Source organism: Hippocampus guttulatus, chromosome 4, assembly GCF_054856545.1.
Source record: "Hippocampus guttulatus isolate MCC_2025c chromosome 4, RoL_Hgut_1.0, whole genome shotgun sequence".
Classification (NCBI taxonomy): Eukaryota; Metazoa; Chordata; class Actinopteri; order Syngnathiformes; family Syngnathidae; genus Hippocampus; species Hippocampus guttulatus.
The window spans coordinates 2772818-2793539 of NC_141264.1; the positions used below are offsets into that span (position 1 = coordinate 2772818).

Here is a 20722-nt window from a genome sequence, read left to right on the forward strand (position 1 = left end):
CTCAGATGGAATTTGAACAAAAATAATTTATTAATACAAAACATGCACGAGACCTGTGTTTTAGCAATCTTTCCGATGATCCAGACCTTTTGAAAAATAGGATAACGATGAAGAAACTTATGAAAGTATCTCGCAATGTATTTTTTCCCCCCAAAACTAAGGATTTCAATCTGGCAACATTACAATTGTTATCACTTTGTCGTATTTTTGGGGTACTTCTATGTATTATACTGTGTATCATTTTAAAGGGAGTTAAGTGTAGAATTGTAATACATGAATGTCTCAATTTGCATTTTTTTCCCCTCCCATGAGGACCTTGAAGCCAGAGCCGGTCACAAATAGTGTCAGAGAGGCGACTCATGTGAGCCCCGTTTAGAAACACCCTCCACAAAAAAATTTAAATCAGGAAAAATTGAAATGGTGAAAATAGTTGAACACCAAATGTCCACAGTGCGACATAGCTTTAAGCATGAGCATGTTTTCAGTGGTTGTCTTCGAACATGCTGAATATATTAAAAAAAATACAAATCCCTGAATTCACGAGACAAGGACTCTCAAATAGTGTTGCATAGCAATATGCATCTAGCTTTTCAAAATATTTGATGTAGTTGAGGTCCTTGTAAGATAAGTACATGATTTTATTGCACGATTGTATGGCAATGATTGCATACTTTCATCACAACAGTATTCTGATTTAAGCGGGACCAGTCGGGTGAATAGATACATTTAGAAGAATGGTGAAAATGCAAATATACACGGGGTGCAAAAGGACCTATACAGTTATTAAGAAAAGAGTAAATAGATGATACTTAGTATTGTTATTATTCAAAATAATAGAAATACATCTGTCATATGATATGTCACTAGTTTCACGGCTGTTATACAAACCCATATACCTAAGTTGGAACCGAGTGTCGCTGCTTGGAAGTGAATCAGATTTACATGGGACAGGAGGAGTGAACCAATCCCTTTTTTTCCATCAATGGACGCTACAGCTTCTTGTTTACTTTGAAACTTAGCTTGTAGCCAACGTGTGCACATTTTGAGCATGATGTCTTTGATCCACTGGTGAAAGGACAATTTGATTCTCTCCTCTTTCACTGAGAAGTGCTTCAAACAACAAAGCGTGTGAGGGAAAAGTGGTTAAGATTGCACGGCCGTCCGTGTTTTTTTTGTTATGTTTTGTGTTTATTATTTTACTTTATGTTAAATATTTTGTAAAGTGCTTTGTTACAGCTGCAGCTGTTGTGAATTATAAATTAGGATGTATTGTATTGTAAGTATGCGGCCCGGTAGTCCAGTGGTTAGCACGTCGGCTTCACAGTGCAGAGGTACCGGCTTCGATTCCAGCTCCGGCCTCCCTGTGTGGAGTTTGCATGTTCTCCCCGGGCCTGCGTGGGTTTTCTCCGGGTGCTCCGGTTTCCTCCCACATTCCAAAAACATGCATGTCTGGCTGATTGGACGCTCTAAATTGTCCCTAGGTGTGAGTGTGGGCGTGGATGGTTGTTCGTCTCTGTGTGCCCTGCGATTGGCTGGCAACTGATTCAGGGTGTCCCCCGCCTACTGCCCGGAGATGGCTGGGATAGGCTCCAGCACCCCCCGCGACCCTAGTGAGGATCAAGCGGTTCGGAAAATGGATGGATGGATGTATTGTAAGTTGGCACCCCCCTGTATTTTTCCTAAAGTACCACAATCAAAATCCGATGTAAACTTACGGTATTCCAATCTCAAAAAGGTTGTTCTGAATCAGCTGTTTTCCCAACATGGTGATACTCAGCTGAATACACAACTCCATCAGACAGCCTCCATGAGTACACTGTGAATCCAGAATTGGGTTGTGAAACAGCAGATCAATTCTATTTTTCAGTGTCACTTCTTAAAAAAATATCTTCATGTGGTGTCCATATAGTAATTCTAACAAATTCCACATTAAAAAAAAGCATGAAAGCATGTATGAGGTTGTTTTCAACACAAACAATTTCATTTCTATTGTTTTGAAGATAGATTTTGAAGGTTTCCTACTTCCCAGCATTCCAGATTCGAGCATCAATACATTTAATATTAATCACGAGATTCACATTGCAATATGGAATACCAGCTGGGAATGTCAACGTTAAGGTTAATTGACTCAAGTTTTATTTGTAATCTACTATGGATAAAAGAGTACAACAATATTTTGAGTCAGTTAAAATTGTTACAAAACTTGTGTCGTTTTTTTTTTCCCCTACAAAATTGCAAGCCTTACCTCTTCCATTCGGTAGGATTCAAAAACATACAAATAGTTGCCTGGTCGGCCGACCAGCCTGGTAGGAAAAGACAATGAAAGGAATGAAGCATTATGTTTAAAGATAAAGCATTTATTCCTCTTTTTTTTAATTCAGTCGTTAGCTCTACAAAGTAAAATAAATGAAACCATAAAACCACTAACCTTCCCCTGAAGAAAGCAATGTAGATGATCGGTGTGAAAGCATTGACAAACTTCAGAATGAAGGTCTTAAATATGAGTCTCTCCTCAAAATTCTTGTCTGTTTTTGGAACCTCTAAAACAGAAAAAAACCACCCATTTGCAAGGCTTTCACTTTCTCCTCTCAATTTGTGTCAATGGTGGCTTCCAGGTTTCTACTTCTATGAGTGAAAGGCAGTTGACAGTATAATGTGTGCAGGTTACCAGGGTGCCTAAAATTTAACGTACAGCAACCATCAACTGTTGTGAAGGTTCACTTGTTGTAATGTACAGCCATGCGCAAGTTCAATACAATGGGGTATACCAAATGAATTGTACTGCAATCAAAGGCCATAGATGACTTAGCCGCAGCCAATAAAAAGGACAATTTTACGATCCTCCTCCATTGAAACCAAATGAATAAACTAAATTTACCTCTGGATCTGTCTGTTAATAAGAAAATAAGAACACCTTTATTAGTCTCGCAATGGAGAAATTCCCAATTCACAGCAGCAAAGTTATGAAAGGAAGAAGTAGAACAACAAAATATAGGAGCTGCTGGAAAGGCAGCCACTGTCGTGGCGCCATTTTGAAGTCCAACTAGCACAACACAACACATAGGACACAGACAGTCGTGCAATCTTCACCAATTTTCTGCATACACTTTGTTGTCTGAAGCAGTTATAGATGAAAGAGGAGGGGATCAAAGTGCCCTTTCACCAGTGGATCAGAGATGTCATGCTGAAAATGTGCACACGTCTGCTACAAGCTAAGTTTTGAAAGCAAACACGAAGCTGTAGCGTCCATTGACGAAAAGAGATTACCGTATTTTCACGACTATAAGGCGCCATTAAAAGTCGAAAATTTTCTCCAAAATGGACAGGACGCCTTACGATGCGGAGCGTCTTGTCTATGCGCTGAGTTCCAAAACCTGACTGACAGCCGACACGCTGTTTATATAGAGAAAAGGCGGAAGTGACTGTGGACAGGCATGCGGCAAAAAAGTCGGCCAATCAGTGAAGGGTGGGCGTGTATATATATACACATATGGAGAGCGAGAGAGAGAAAAGGCAGATGTGAGTGAGGACAGGCATGCGGGGAAGAAGTCCGCCAATGAGTGAAGGGTGGGCGTGTAAGTGGACGCTAAAGGTACGCCCCAAGCAGGTACCAACACCTGTATAGAGTGTGGCTATGTGCATTGTTGCAAAACAACTTCGGTTTTGGTTTCTAAGAACCCCCGAAAATAAATTCTACAAAGAGACACGCCTACGAAGCTCAGTTCAAACTTCAAGCCATCGGTTATGCTTTTGGCATGCGTGCCCATCTCACAGCAGCGGTGAAAAACCAAGTCAAGCAAATGAACTCTGAGCTTGTCGTTATTCCCGGAGGCTTGACTAAAGAACTCCAACCGCTGGACATCGGCATCAACCGGGCGTTCAAAGTAAAGTTGCGAACGGCATGGGAACAATGAATGATCGATGGCAAACACAACTTTACAAAGAGTGAGAGGCAGCGCCGGGCGAGTTACGCCACAATTTGCGAATGGATTGTGGCTGCTTGGACGAACGTGTCTGCTTGCACTGTTGTTCGAGTTTTTGGCAAAGCCGGCATCATTTCTGTGGAGCCACATGGCAATGAGAGTGACTGACAACGAGAGGGAACACGGCGGTTTTGATGAATTACCGGTACTTGCACAATTGTTCAATTCTGATACAGAGGATGAGGACTTTGATGGATTTCTGGGTGATGATTGATCGAAAAACGTGAGTACATTGTACGATGGCTAAATAAAATACAACGGAACTCGGTTTTCCGTTGCCTTTTTAAAAACGTGTTTTTAGCTTGTATCTGTATGTCTTGGCATGCTACCGTATGCTACAAGCTAACGTGTTTTTAGCGTGCGCGCATGCATGCCGTATGTTTAAGCTGGCGTGTGTTTTACCACTTTAAAATTGCGCCCAATAATACAGTGCGTTTTGTCTATGTGTAAAATACAGAAATAGCACCCATTAATGAGACTGCGCCCAACCATACGGTGCGTCGAATGGTCGTGAAAATACGGTAGTTCACTTCTCCTGTCCCACGTAATCCGCTTCAAACTCCAAGCCGCGACTCCCAGTTCCAAATCCGCATCGGCGCTCCGCGCTAACGCTCCTTTCTTCTCATCGTCGGCTCCTCAAGACTTACATCCATCCAGCCGCAGACCGTTCAACAGCACCGATCTCTCCGCTGAACAAAGCGGGACTGTGAAAATTGCTGCCCATTACAGGCGCAAGACACAAGCGCCCCGGGACTGTCCAGCAACGACCGTCAAATGGTGCCGACATTCCTCCCAGTCAAAAACAGTGCTGGTATACCCATGCTGCCGAGAAGGCGCAACCGCCGAGTACAGTCTCCTCCTTGATGAATGTCGTGGCCAAAAAAATGCTGAAAAAAGTCCACATCAGGTCCACACGACGTAACAACAAACACAAAGTGACAAATCAAACACAAAAACAACAAAAAAAGCAAGGCTCATAAGAGCACTTGCTGACGGCTGCCTACTCGGGCGCCTTCTTGACTTCAAAATACTCATTTTCATTCATTCATTTTCCGAACTGCTTTATCCCCACTAGGGTCGCGGGGGTGTTGGAGCCTATCCCAGCTGTCTTCGGGCAGTAGGCGGGTGACACCATGAATCAGTTGCCAGCCAATCGCAGGGCACACAGAGATGAACAAACATCCATGCTCACACTCACACCTAGGGACAATTTTAGAGTGTTCAATCAGCCTGCCATGCATGTTTTTGGAATGTGGGAGGAAACCGGAGTACCTGGAGAAAACCCACACAGGCCCGGGGAGAACATGCAAACTCCACACAGGGAGGCCGGAGCTGGAATTAAACATCCTCTGCACTGTGAAGTCGACGTGCTAACCACTGGACCCACCAGGCCTCCCTGTCTGTTAATAGCTAACTGCAATTAGCAGGGGTGAACATACAATGGTTCTCAGTGACTTGGCTTCAGTGTTGCCATCCTAAGTATATTGCTCAATCCCAAGAGGGTGATCTTGTCTTGCTTCACTGTCCCCGACCACTAATTTACCGCCAGTAACTGCCTTCAGATTATATCATTTGCACAAGATGTCAACCTTCCCGCCCTATGACTTCTTCATCACCCTGTTGAGTGTACCAGGATGTCCATTACAATCTGCACCAATCTTTGGCTCTCTGTCTGCCTCAGAAGCTCTGAACTTCTCTGTCTAACTCCATCCAGAAGTTTTCTTTGTCCTCTAGTTCGCATCCCACCTGCGGGGCAGAATCACTAATTACACCTTCATTTTTTAATTTTGGCCTCGTCACTCAATATGACACTCTTTTCATCTGCAGGGCATTCTTAAATACCACTTTTTTTTTCATTTCTGTTCCCGTTTCCACCATTGGAAAAGCAATTTGAACACTGCTCCTAAGCTTCTTGAGCCTGACTTACTTCTCCACTTGCTTCTTTCGACACACGATACAATATTACTCCAAATCATGACGTCAACCAAATTACGAGCCCAGACGTCCCTCTCACCAGCCACTTATTCCAGTGCTTCCCGGGGAATCCCGAGGCATTCCCTAGCCAGGTTGGAGACATGATCTCTCCAGCGTGTCCTGGGTCATCCCCGGGGCCTCCTGCCAGTGGGACATGTCTGGAACACCTCACCAGGGAGGCATCAGGAGGCATCCTAATCAAATACCCGAGCCACCTCATCTGGCTCCTCTGGACATGAAGGAGAAGCGGCTCGACTTTGAGCCCCTCCCGGATGACCGAGCTTCTCACCTTACCTCGAAGGGAGAGCCCGGACTCCTTGGGAAGAAAACTCATTTCAGCCGCTTGTATCCGGGATCTCGTTCTTTCGGTCAAGACCCAAAGCTCGTGACCATAGATGAGGGTTGGAATGTAGATCAACTGGTAAATTGAGAGCCTCGCATTTTGGCTCAGCTCCTTCTTCACCACGACAGGCCAATGCAAAGTCTACGTCACAGCAGATGCTGCACAAATCCGCCTGTCGATCTCTCGCTCCCTCCTGCCCTCACTCATCAAGACCCCAAGATACTAAAACTCCTCCACTTGGGGCAAGATCTCCCCCTGTGTTTAATATTGCAACACTTATTCAACTGTTTCACTCTTTCTTGAATTCTTTCAGTACGCCATTATTTCTCAATGTATTGAATCTTGTGACTTGTCACAATGAATCATGAACTAATGTTATCTGTCATTAATTCCTATGTACTCAGTGAGCTGATACATCGTTGTCATCCAAATCAATTCTGGGATCTCTCATGAATGAATCAATTTCTGCTTCTTATCGACCATTTTTGTGCACTGCGATGTCCAGAAAAGCAAGTCTCGCACAGAGCATTCATCCAGACCAATGAAAGCAAAAGTGAGTGAAAACATTTCTCAGAAAGCTTTGGTTGCAGAAAACACAGTTAAATATGGATGACAATGTGCACATTGGAACTCAACTCTCTTTTAGTGCAAAGATACAAAAAAGGTGTTGATTTGAAAATAAAAATAAAAAACAAAGGCGTCTTGGAGTCTTGTCCAATGGAAGGTGTGATTTAACTTTATGCCCTCAGATGAGAATGAGCGTCATGCCGCCTATTCTGCCCCCAGTAATTTGTATTACAGTTCAGTACAGTGCCTCTAGTGGTGGAAGTAGTTAGAACCACCCATAAAGTCAGTGGGGTAGCCATTTTAATTGATAAGAGAGAAACAGTGGAGAGGTGTGATAACATCCACTTCCATCCTCCTCCTTTTGACACATTCAGGCACAATCTGTAAGTACATTTACACAGTTGTATATACCACTCTTTGCTGTACAAGTTATTAGTATTTTATCAATTAATCTTTGTAGATATTTACCATAGATTTGTTGAATAAGTTAGAGAATAGGGCTCTTACAAGAGTGTCGAATATCATTTCATATGTACAATTAGATGCTATACAAACATTTGTATTGTTTTTCTATTTGTGTACAGATTTACAAGAAAAACTCCATAAAAATATCAAACGGTGGATTCTCATCTTCGTATTTTTATTGGAGGATTGTTTAGCTCGCTGTCTACGCCGTGCTCTCATCTCAAACGCATGGTTAGGGCAGAAGACTGCCTCTCTGAGAATTTCGCCCCGGGTGACTGCCCATATCACCCATTTGACAAAAACATTTTCAACAATTGCCTATAAATCAATTGATCTCTACTGGCCACACTCAGTGAACGAAATGAGTCAATACACATTTTAAATGGTTCAGCTATTGAAATCTACTTACCTAAAACAGTGAGCCATCGTGCCACAGCTCCATACACCTCATCCAGTATAAGGATGACCACAAGGTTGATAATGGCTGCTGTTGTTTTGACAGTAAGTTGGACATGGTTCCGTGTCACTGGATTGGAGCTCATGTGAAGAGCAGCTTTTGTGGAGATCCGGTACAGGATGACACCAAATACAATGGCAAAGGTAACACCGATCTGGCAATTCAGATGTGCACACTTACAAATAGAATGCACTGTTTATATCATACTGTATGTACAGATATATCACAACCAAGAACCAATCTACAGGAAATACAGCTTACCATGGACAACATTGTGACAACATTCGTCATGTAGGCAGGAAGGCGATCTCGACATGTCAGTTTTTCCATCTGAGAAATACAAAAACGATTGAAAATGAAGATATGAATACTGTATTGTTCGCACTGTATGAGCATTCAATTTTCTCAAAAGCCAACAGTGCACCTTAAAATGGAATGCGCCTAATATAAAGAGAATAACTCTCTTGATATTCCCCATTGGGTTGTTTCCCTGTCAGTGTTCCTATGGCATCTAGTGATGATTATTAGCAGGAACCGCATGTAGCCTAAAAGGGTTTGCCCGACACTAATTGACGTGTGCATTCGCCAACTGACACACAAACAGACAACTACTTTGTGAGCGGCTGCAGCCATTATGAAATGAACATAACACCAAAAGCATAGTTAACTCCAGACTCAACGAAGGAAGAAGGAGACAGGCAACACTTCTAAGGATATTTAGCCCCTTTTTTGATGTGAGCCCACGAAGGTTGTGTGCCTTTACGTTGAATCAATTGCCTTCATACCTTTTGTCTTCCATTCATTCTTTTGTAATGCCATTTGTATTTATATGTTTCATGTCCGTGTTTGTGACTAGTTCTCATGCATTGTTACAGTTGCAGCAGCTGTGAAGGCTCTGTATAAAGAAAGCTGTATTGTATGGTATTGTATTCCTGTAGCGTAATACCATCTGGTGGATGCATAGTGCAACGGCAGCCACTATTGTAGCTTCTATGCACCTTATAATGCGGTGCGCCCAACATATGAAAACAGTTTTGAATTAGGCCATTCATTGAAGGAACGCATTATAATCCGAAGCAGTTTATTGTGCAGAAAGTATGGTAAGTGCGCTGTTATTAGAGGTAGTCGGTGGAACATTTGTGGCGGAACAAAACATTTGGGAACCGAAGCAAGATGTCCCATTGAAAAGAATGCCAACAGAATTATTTTATTTTTTATTTTTTTAACAAATGTACAGATCATACATTTGGTAAAACCAAACTGCGCAGTGATTCACAAATATTGTCTTTCATTTCCTTTTTTTTTTCAACAGTTCATATGAAGTTGAGGAATAATTTTGAGCAAAACAACAAAGATACTTGCAATGAATGATGTCTACGCGGTGTGAGAAAACTCATTGCTGGTTGTTTCAATGTTACAAAGAACACCATGAAGCATACGCTGGTTGACAATGAAACTTTTTCTGAATTAAGTGTCAAAATAAATGCAGATCCGTACCGCTGGGTTATTGAATGGGGAAAGACTTTTAAAAGAAATGCAGCACATCATGGAATACCTTGTATTGTGTTTTGCGATCTCTGCTTAGGGACTTCTGCATGACTTGGAATTCATATTCAGCCCTGGGGTGGTCCTGTGGTAGTGATGGAGAGAAAAATTATTGTTGGATGTGAAAAGTGCTTGGCGTGAAGTAAATAAGAATTTCTAAAAAGATGGACATGGACCCTGCGGAAGGAGAAAGTCATATTTCAATGATAAGTGAGACACTAAAGTTTGCAGTTTAATCCTGGTGAACTTTCATAATCACTCAGAATGAGGTTTTGTAATTTTGTGTTTATCATAATTTAAACATGAAATGTTCAGTGCTGCTGCAGGAGGAATTTCAGAAATTAAATGTGTTATCAAAAGTTTTGTATTATAATTAACCTCAGAAAAGAAGAACTGGAAAAAAAACTGAAAAAGAAAACTAAGGCGTCTCTGTTTTCCCCTGTGTGAAGAGCAACACTCAACACTGCCCATCATTTCTTGCGTTTGTACTGCCAAAATCAGTCTCAAATTGCTCAATATTATCTCAATCTAAATCTATTTTATTAATAGATTCATTAAAGTGTTTGGAAATAATGAGAAAATAGTTTAGGAGTAGCAGAGAGACAGAATAGGAACATGTACAGAACCAAAAACAAAACGAAACAAAAAAGATACTTTATCCAAACCTTGAGTGCTTCCTGTGAAAAATAAACCAGGAGAGACAAAGGAGGGGGTGGAGGGGAAAGATCTATTGTTAGTAAAAGCAATTTGAATGCCCTTAACTATGGTAACATGACAATTGATAAATATAATAACTGTGCTTTATTAATTGGAAGTACATGATGTCATGCAAGCTGAGTAAGCAGTTCATTCACACACATGATTAGCAGAGGTGCGCATTCTGTCAGAGTGACGGAAGATCCGTCTGTCCGCCACAGTTCCCGTGAGTATTTCATGTCGACCCATGTGGGCCCGATCTGTCCCTTGTCCATTGAGACTGCATCGAAATGTGCACATCACACATTGGTGCTGCACAAGCCGTACATGCAGCCAAATAAAGGAAAAAAAAGACACATGCACAGCGTGGTGATTGCTGAAATAAAAATAATAAGGGCTGTCATTGAGATCTGTGAGACTGAATTTGGATTTGGCTGCGTGTCAGGTGTGCAGCACCTGCGTGTGACGAAGTACCGGTAAGTCCACTGTCGATGCGGTTTGGCTGTTGCCGACGTCTTGGACGGACCTGACCGGCCTGAAATACTGACAGCAGGTCACTGACAGACTCACCAGACTGACGATGCCCACCTCTGCTGATTACCAAACAGAGGCAACTGGGAGGTTCAGTCTCTTGCTAGAGGACAGTCAAGGGTTGGAAAGGTTCAGAGAAAAACCTTCGATCTTGGGCCAAGACGATATAGGATAGATAGTACTGTATTAAATTGCAAACATGAGCAGGTGCCTGTTTTTTAGGAAGTATCTTGTTGAGGGAAAACCTTATTTGTACAAATACAAAAAAAATAAATCTTGTTTTTGTTGACTGCTTAATTGAATATAGGTAGAAAAGGATTTGCAAATCCTTGTATTATGTTTTGAATTTATTTTTCAAACAATGTCCCAACTCCTTTGGAATTTTTACTGGAATAAACACCTGCTTGAACAGTGGGGGGGGGGGGGGGGGGGGAAGAGATCTCTCGCAAAGTATGTGAATTTTCACAATGATGATGCACTGTATATTTTGTCCTCTATTGTATCAATTAAGTGAGTTATTATTTCATTCACCCATCTTCATCCATCCTACCCAAGCTGACGTGATGATCTACGGGGCACACTGGTTAGCATTGAAGGACATAAATCGAAAAATAACAATGTTATGTACTCCATCCATGCATCCATTCTCCGAGGGTGCTGGAGCCTATCCCAGCCGTCTTCGTGCAGTAGTCGGGGGACACCCTGAACCGGTTGCCAGCCAATCGCAGGGCACACAGAGAAGAACAACCATGCACGCCCACACTCACACCTAGGGACAATTTAGAGTGTTCAATCAGCCTGTCATGCATGTTTTTGGAATGTGGGAGGAAACCGGAGTACCCGGAGAAAACCCACGCAGGCACGGGGAGAACATGCAAACCCCACACAGGAAGGCCGGAGCTGGAATTGAACCTCTGCACTGTGAGGTTGACGCGCTAACCACTGAACCAGGCCGCATGTTATGTACTGTAAATATAGTTCTGTATTCATGTGTGTGATATACACACACACACACACACACACACACACACTGTATATGGGTGGCACGGTTAAAGACTGGTCAGCACATCCACCTCAGGTCGTGGGTGGCCCTGGACTTGCTATGTGAAGTTTGTATCTTATCCCCGTGCCCGCGTGGATTTTCTCCAGGTTTCCTCCCACATTCCAAAAACGTGCATGGGAGGTTAATGGAACACTCTAAATTGTCCGTACGTGTGAGTGTTGTTGGTTTATGCGTGCCCTGTGATTGTCTGGCAACCAGTCGAGGGTGTACCTCACTTGCTGCCCGATGACAGCCGGGATAGGCTCCAGCACGGCCATGACCCTCGTGAGGATCAGTGTCTTAGATAATGTATGGATGTAAGGATCTCTCTCTCTCTCTCGTTTCCAATGTGAAATACGGAAGGTAACCCACTCAGCATGGGGGAGGGCATTGCAAACTGCACACAAGTATGCCTGACTCGAAATTGGAGCCCGAAGTGTCTCGGCTGTCAGAGAAACATGCAAATCAGAACTCCACCATGCTGCCTGCATGTGATGGTGTTTCTTTTCAGCTCATTTGTTAGAAAAACAAAATCACAATTTTAAAAACGCTATGAACGGAATTTACTTTGCCCAGCTGTATAAGGGAAGGACTTTACGACTGACTATGGAAAACCCAGGCCATTGTTAATTCGATTGCCCTTACAAACAGCCTGACATTCAAGTCTTACCTCCTCATCTTCAAACCCGGTCAGGTCCCATTCATAATTTAGCCTCATTTGTCTCCTCTTCCAATGCTCCATGAACATGGCAGCTTTCGTTTCGAGACAAAGTAGAGGACAATGAAGACAATCAAAAAAGCAAGTCATTCATGATGTTTTCTTTTTTCTTTTTTTTGTCGTGAAAAATGCACCTGTCTTGCTGAGACTAACGAGAAGTTTGACCCATATCATTTCTGGAGTGTCCAGGTTTATTAAATAATCATATTCTCAAAAGATATGTACTAGTGCAGGTATAAAGCTTAATTAAACGGGATTCCTGTCACAAAATACTTTTCTGAATATTGCGGAAATAAAGTAGGTATTTGTACCAATTAAAAGGAAGATACACATACACGCACGCACACACACATGCACATGGACACACAAACACACATCATTGCAAATTCTTAGGCATATGCCCTTTTTGTTTTCCTAAATAGCCAATGTGATTTACAAAGGAGACTAACCAACACCACAACAATGTTTTTCAAGCAAAATTACTCTCAATGCTGTTTGAGATTGACATCTGTAATATAATCTGACGGCGTTGACAGCAATGCATTCAAAAACCTCCAGAGAAAAGCTAACATACGAATATGTATACAAATTCTTACTAATATGTACCATTGTGTGTGTGCGTGTGTTTTTGTGTGTGCGTGTGTGTGTGTGCTCACCTACCCCAAAGAGCCATGAAAATAGAGAAGAATACGGTAGCTGGGTTGTCGAATAAGTGACTGGCTCTTGCAGTTCCACAAGCAGAACTCAGCTTCCAATAGCTGCACACTTTATCACACAAAGGACACATGGTGATATTGTTTTTTTGGTGGCAGATCTCCATGCTGGAAGACATCATTGAAATACAATGTTTAATACAAAGGTCTTAAAATTGACAAAACTGGAAGTAGTAGACTGTTTCAAATGCACTCTTATTGGTTTGCGGGAATAGCTGTTCCGTTTGTTTTGTTGTCCATGTTCTGTGGTATGTGTTCTTCGTGTTATTTTATTTTAAATGTTCTGTAAAGCGGCGGCCCGGTAGTCCAGTGGTTGGCATGTCGACCTCACAGTGCAGAGGTACCGGGTTCAATTCCAGATCCAACCTCCCTGTGTGGAGTTTGCATGCTCTCCCCGGGCTTGCGTGGGTTTTCTCCGGGTACTCCGGTTTCCTCCCACATTCCAAAAACATGCATGGCAGGCTGTTTGAACACTCGAAATTGTCCCTAGGTGTGAGTGTGGGCATGCATGGTTGTGTTTGTCTCTGTGTGCCCTGCGATTGGATGGCAACCAATTGGGGGTGTCCCCCGCCTACTGCCCGAAGACAGCTGGGATAGGCTCCAGCATCCCCCGATGGATAAAGCGGTTCGGAAGATGAATGAATGAATGTTCTGTAAAGCGCTTTGATACAGCTAGCTGCAGCTATTGTCAAAGCGCTATATCAGGGGGGGGGGGGGGGGGGGGGACATTTGAATGTTTCACAGTCAAACTTCCAGGAAGGAGTTTATTTGATCAGGCACTGCTGAACTTAATATAAAGAATAAAGATGGCACTAGTAACCACACAGGTGGGGGGGGGCTGATCAATGTTAGTAATTGAAATTTGCTATATGTAGAACGTCACATGACCAAACCCAGCAAAAGTGATCTTTGACTTGTAGTTGGGAAAAAAAAAAAAAAAAGAACATTGCTTTCGGAAGTAATCTTTTTCTAATAGAGTAAACAGTACCTATTTGGGGGAAATTAATCAAATAGACACGTTAAACATCTACAAAACAACTTGTCTTTTCAGCCTGCTCTGTCACACAAGTTCCAGTGCTGGCCAAGTGCCACAGGATGTTGCTAATGGTTTCAACAAGTGATCTCTTCGAAAGTAAAAGTAATATTAACACCACTACAAGGCATGTGTGTTTTGTCTCGACACTGAAGACGAATGGCACTATGTGCCATAATATCCTGTGGATGATGAGAAGCAGAGGCCTTAAATGTTGAAAATCAAACATAGTGTACCTTCATGTGACACGAGCAACCATGGCTGAGTGGTTAAGGACAGCACTTTCTAATGTGGGGCGTTTGCTCTACAGCCACGAGGTCCTCAACTTAAATCTCGACTGTGGCACAGCTGTGTGGAGTTTGCATGTTACATGTTCTTCTGGCAGCGCAGCAGTGACTGCCGGCAAACTGGGTCTCACTTAACTGAGACTGAAAATGTGGAAACTTTTTTATTCTGTGTAAAGACCTGTGCATTTTTGTTACAATTTAACATTTGAATCACAGCAACACCAAAGACCTGAAATTAGCCACTCATGAAAACAACAGTTTTGCTGAACCCAGCCCACTGTGTGACGAATCAGTCAGTTTAGGCCGCGTTGCTCGGTGTTCGGCATGTTTAAAATGCATGTGTGACAGTGTTAATTCACTCATATACTGTATCTCTGTACATGTACTGAAGAGGCTGCTGGTCTAAGGATGGCATTGTGCGGCTGTCCAACACTCAGACTCAGACTGTGCTCAACCACAAACTGTTGCGGTTTTGGAGCGTCTCTGCAAGATGGTCAAGAACTTGGAGAAACTGGAATCCGTGCTCAAATATTGACAGAAATCACAGATTTGGCTGATCGACGCCACTAAAGAGACATAAGCCACAGACTCAAGGCTGTCTTAAATTCTTGGGCAGCCTGCTACCAAAACAACATCTGCTATCTCGACCGTCCCCTGATGAAAGTATGCACGGAAGCTAGTCCACCACCATCACCCCCTCCTTCATAGACTCCCTTGTATCACCGTCTTCATTGTTTCTGTCTTGTGACCTGTTGTAACTGTCATATGCTTGTGCAGGACTTTTTTGCCTAACTCAAATTATCCTCAAAATGAGGATAGTTCGAGCGTGGGTTTTTTTTCTCCCCCTCTCCCTCCCTTGTGGTTTCTTTCTGACTTCCGGGTTGAGTGAACGCTGGTGCGTTTGGCTGCCGCTGCTCAACCCGTATTGTTTTGTGTTTTTTGTTATTGTCAAGTGTCCTTGGATGTCTTGAAAGGCGCTTATAAATAAAATGTATTATTATTATTATTATTATTATTATATGCACATGGGATGTAGTTGCTTGATGTGGAGCCACTCAAAAGTGATGATGCCTTTATGATTACCTTGACTCTAATGTAAAGCCTCTTCTTTCTCAACAGCACTTAGAAACAGTAATCCATAACTTCGGTACATCACGGCTGTATTACTGTAATTATTATGTAGTCAGCCAGTCCTCCCTCAAGCGCCTCCAGTTGGTCCAAAATGCTACTGCTTGCCTCCTAACTGCTACTCGTAAGAGGGAGCACATAACTCCAATTCTGGCCTCCCGTCACTGGCTCCCTTTTCATTTTAGAGTTCATTTTAAGATGCTTTTGTTTTCAAATATTTAAATGGTCTCGCCCCCTATACCTGAGCACCCTCCCCCGCCACGCACCTACCCATTAGGTCAGTTCTGCAGAGCAGGTGCTGCTACAAGTACTGAGAACCAGGCGGAGTCTCAGAGGGGATCAACATTTTCCATTGCTGGTCCTTCCCTTTGGAATGACTTTCTGTTAAATGTTAGGACCCTCTCTGTCCATTTTAAAAACTTGTTTTTACACACATTTTCATTCTTTTGGCTTTCAACTCAGCATGAGACTTGCCATGTGTTTTATGGTGTTGTATTTGTGTTGGTATGGATTCATTGATAAATTGTTTGATTCATGAATGAATTGATTAATTTATTGGTTAATAATTAATGCTTTTAAAAAAATCATGTATTGGTGCTATTAACTGTTTTCACTGTCTTTGTTATTGTATGACTGATTTCTACTCCATGTACAGCACTGTCTATCCAGAAATTGTTGTTTTAAAGACCTGCTGAACAAAAATCTAGTTGTGTTGCTTTGAGTTAACTCCCTGGACTGTTCTCTCATTTGTAATCTAAATTGCGGACAGGTATTTCGGCACCGCATAAACACTCCCACCATACACTGGTAGCAACACTTGCCTCACTTTCCAACCCTGTCCTGTGCCTTCCCATACTGTTCTACTTGCTGTCGAGTACGTTGCATCTTGACAGTGTGTGGCACTGCCTTTCCTACACAGATAGGAGCCAACTCTGCTTGTGCGACGACAGCACAAACGTACACACGGGATCATAAATACAAACCTGATATCATTAAATCCGACCAATGGTGATGTGTAAACACCCTTGTCTACATAAACAACACAAATTAACACCCACTTAAAATCGAAATGATCGCAAAAGCATAGACTGATTAGTCTTGCGTTGCAGGCAAAAGCAGTCCAGCAGGTGATTTAGAGGTGTTGACTTTTTATGCAATTACTGTATGGCATTTAATGCGTTTTAAGTATTCCCAGCGGTTGTATAATTGTTTTTTTTGTAACTGTGTGTGTGTGTAGATGTTTGTGTGCATGTGAGTATATTAGTTTTTTTGGGGTTTTTTTTGTTTTTTTCCCATATTTTCCTGTAATGAGGTTTACCTTGGTATATTGTCATCGACTGTTGCACATCCATACAGAAAGACTATGACTCCCACCAGAGAAGCAGGTATCAGCATCTGGGTGTACAGTCCCAACCAGGCAAAGTACAGTCCAATCTTCTCTCCAAAGTATTTCCTTAACAAAATGACAAACAAAAAAAAATTAGCTACCTGAGAGGGGAATAAATGGACTTCGTATATTTACATGGACACATTAATTGGCTTTGACAAATGAATTCTCTCCAGAACTCACACTTCTTTTCTGATGCTAAATACTGTATACTTGTTTTAGAAGTGAAGTTTGCCGATAGAGATAGAGACAGACAGACAGACAGACACTAGGTGCACCCATATGAAATCTTCCTGATTATGAGTCTGATTTTTATTAACTCCTCCAAACCAATATGCATAACTCATTTAATGACATCTAAAATATATCCTTTACATTTTTTTATAAAGTGTGTTTATATTTTGTTCAAGGTAGACGGATAGACAGACAGATTGATAGATATTGTTGGTGAATGGACAGAGACAGACAGATTTACCTCACTAGTCCAATGGGCTGGTACTTGTAGAAGACACTGTAGTTTGCCCACTCCTCATACAATAGCTGAGAAACAGATCACTGTTGTTTATATGCCAGCATGTCAATATATGGGTCATTCGAAAAGAACTCATGCAAAGTCGGTATCCATCAATCCATTTTCCATTTTCTCATCCACTTCGCCTCACAAGGGTCACGGGCATGCTGGAGCCTAATCCCAGCTGTCTTCGGGGAGTCGACGTGGTACACCCTGAACTGGTTGCCAGCCAATTGCAGGGCACGCATAGACGAACAACCATTTGCGCTCACACTCACACCTCCGAACAATTTAGAGTGTTCCATTAACCTGGCATACATGTTTTGGGGATGTGGGAGGAAACGAATACCCGGAGGAAACCCACACAGGCACGGGGAGAACACGCAAACTCCACACAGGAACGCCGGTGCTGGAAATGAACCCTGCATCTCTGCACTGTGAGGCCGGCGTGCTAACCAGTCGACCACCATGCTGTACAAATCAAATGCGTTGTTCTCATCATAAATTTGAGAGAAGTTTCAAATATTTTTCTTTGTTGTTCGCAACCAAAGCACATGATTATACAGTGCTTATGCTAAGGTCATCTACATTAGCGTTTCTCAACCAGGGATACATTACGTGAGCACATTGCAGGGGGTACATGAAAAGATTTGACCATTTATTTTCCAGATCAATTGCCTGTGGTACCGCATCACCAATATCACAACAGCCACCTTTATGCTCAAGTGTCTCATTAAAGCTCAAATGGCTGATGAAAAGAATGTAAAACTGCTATACAGTAGTGAGCATGAATATTAGTCTTGTTAAGTGTGTTGTTCCTGAGATTTAAAGTTCAATGCCTGTTTAAAGAGAACTTATTTTCAGAAGCTCAAGTTTTGCGGTATGTTTCATTTGAGGTTAAGAAAATGCTCAAGGATTAAATGTTCAAATTAATTTAAATAAAATGATTTTCATTTAATGATCAGTTGTGTTACGTTCTATCTTTGGCGAATCATCAACACATATGAGTCAGGGGTACTCATGACATGACAAAAAAGTTTGGTGGTACAAAGGCCAAAATAGGTTGGAAACTACTGAGCTACATTAAGAAAACCCACCACTGCTGCGTCATCCGTAAACTTGATGATCTGTCGTTGAGCAGGCTAAAGAGCGGGGGACTGCGGACGTTGCCCTGGAGACGCTAGTGTTTAATTCCCATTGCTCTGCTGCTGTCGTGACAGCAAGCAGAGGACCAAATTGCAGGTGCCAATGTCTAGCTATTACAATTGTGGTTTTTCTTCCAGCTGTTATGTGGTGATTGTATTTTAAAGACAAAACAAAAGTCTATGAAAAGGATGTAGTCATTGGTGCTCTTCTGCCATCCGTGGGAAAAACGTAATGTGAAATGTGGTGGAGATACGATTGTTCTTTGATAAATTGGCTTGATTGTTGTGGGTCCTTGTTTGAAGGGAAACTCTTACTGTTTAATAAAATAAAGAGGATACCTTAGAGTTTCCCAAGTCAGGGGTGGCAGAGCTGCTTATAGTGCTGCTGTGAGTTACATTGATGTGCATTTGAGTTTTGTTTTTCCTCCTGAACATGCATCACATTTGGATGACACATGAGCCGTTTGACTGTTGTTGGCTGGGGTTGCCAAATAATGGCTTTTTATACTTAATTAAGGCTTGCTTACAATGTGTTTAGCTAAGTTTGCTGTCGAGAAAACCTGGCACTCTTGAACAAAATGAACTGCTGTTCAAAAACCGTACATTGGAATAAAATACACTAAGTTCAGTTCACGTTGGCCCAAAATATGAACGTGTTCATGAACTTTCATTCATTAAACTAGTTCAGTTACAACACTGTTGTTTTTCATTTGACTGTTTTATTCTTAGGGCCAACAAGTGTTTTTCTTATAAATTATTACCGTAATATGCCTTTAGACATGCTGGCCCCAATTGTAAACATTAGTACACATTTAGGTTAAAAAAACAAAAACAAATATTATAATTTCATATGGTGAAATTAAGGGAATGGGTTTCGATAATGTGCTACAACCTTCCAATTAAAAGTGCTCACTAAACTGTGATTTTATAACAAGTGATGATTATTATGTTGCTTTTTTATAAGAGAATAGGTCATATTATCACTTTATATTTTACATTTAGGTCGTGGTTTTTTTTCGGAATTAGTTTAAAATAGTTAATTAGCCATTATTTATTTTTTGTTTTATATTTCTGGCTAGTATCCAGTATCTAGTCTTGTATGTAGCAATCGCTCAATTGTTCCCAATTAGTGATAAATTAAACCTCAAAATGGTGGGGGTGGAGTTAGGAACACTTACTTTTCTGTCATTTTGCTCTGCACTCTCTTCATCAATGTCTCCCTATTGACAGAAAGATAAATATCAAAAACACACACTTGTGACATGGAATGTGTGTGTGTGTGTATGTAGAGAGAGAGAGACAGAGAGAGAGAGTGATGGAACCTATTCCAGCTGACTTTGGGCGAAAGGCAGACTACACGCTGAACTGGTTGCCAGTCTGTCAAAGGGCACATACCCGTGTGTGTGTGTGTGTGTGTGTGAGTGTGTGTGTACTGAGATTATCTCGGTTTTCGTTGAAGAACCCTTTCTGATGTTGTGTTCTGTTGCTTTGCAAGTTCTACTCACATCATGGAGAGGATAAGCAGCTGTATAGACACCACTACCGAGGAGACTGGTGATACCTGCCCAGGAAAATGAAATCAGTATTATAAATAATAATGGTAAATTATTAATATTTTGAATCTCCCGATTTGCTTTGCTTACTCAGTTACCTCACACTGGGGCTGATTTACATAATAACCACCTCCCACACTGAGTTTCCTCACCCAATGACTCAATCAATACAATTGTGTGAAGATCCAGTGTCACCTTTAAGTGACAGCAGGGCACATTGCACTGAAATGTGATAACGCAAAAACAACCACATCCCCAACAGGTACTCTAGTATCATGTCGAAGCCTCGAGGGTGGGCAGCGCTATGTTGAATTTTGTTCTTTGGGATTTGGCTTTGGACTGAAGGGTTACAGTTGTGTCATGCTGTGACCGCTCCCCAAAAATTGTAATTATATAACCAAGTCACCAAATCCACAAACCTAGCTTAAGATGTTTTTCTATCCTTTCACTCTGACATCACTCCTTGCATGCTCCAGGTTTGTGGTCTGGTTCTCTGCATAATGTGCCACACAAAATCAACCATCAGATTTTAAGACTGAATTTCTTATTTGGGGGTGATATTCAGTATAAGAAAAAAATACCTGTTAACAAAATGAAATGCAACTGAATCTGTGTAATATCAACAAAAGAGTGTCAGTCAGCCT

At 41.9% G+C, this 20722-nt stretch overlaps 1 protein-coding gene across 1 annotated transcript in view; it reads right to left on the reverse strand.

Annotated features, from left to right (window-relative positions):
* The window catches only part of LOC147205616 (anoctamin-1-like), a 50543-nt gene that overhangs the window by 13867 nt on the left and 15954 nt on the right, over positions 1 to 20722 (reverse strand). Inside the window, exons 7-19 of the mRNA XM_086108446.1 lie at positions 20031 to 20086; positions 19704 to 19745; positions 17345 to 17409; positions 16801 to 16935; positions 12982 to 13142; positions 12274 to 12356; positions 10000 to 10011; positions 9345 to 9419; positions 8051 to 8119; positions 7742 to 7943; positions 2429 to 2540; positions 2246 to 2303; positions 1716 to 1816 (exon numbers count right to left, since the gene is read on the reverse strand). Of these exons, the coding sequence (XP_085964572.1) occupies positions 1716 to 1816; positions 2246 to 2303; positions 2429 to 2540; positions 7742 to 7943; positions 8051 to 8119; positions 9345 to 9419; positions 10000 to 10011; positions 12274 to 12356; positions 12982 to 13142; positions 16801 to 16935; positions 17345 to 17409; positions 19704 to 19745; positions 20031 to 20086 (1171 nt within the window). The remainder of the gene's footprint in view (positions 1 to 1715; positions 1817 to 2245; positions 2304 to 2428; positions 2541 to 7741; positions 7944 to 8050; positions 8120 to 9344; positions 9420 to 9999; positions 10012 to 12273; positions 12357 to 12981; positions 13143 to 16800; positions 16936 to 17344; positions 17410 to 19703; positions 19746 to 20030; positions 20087 to 20722) is intronic.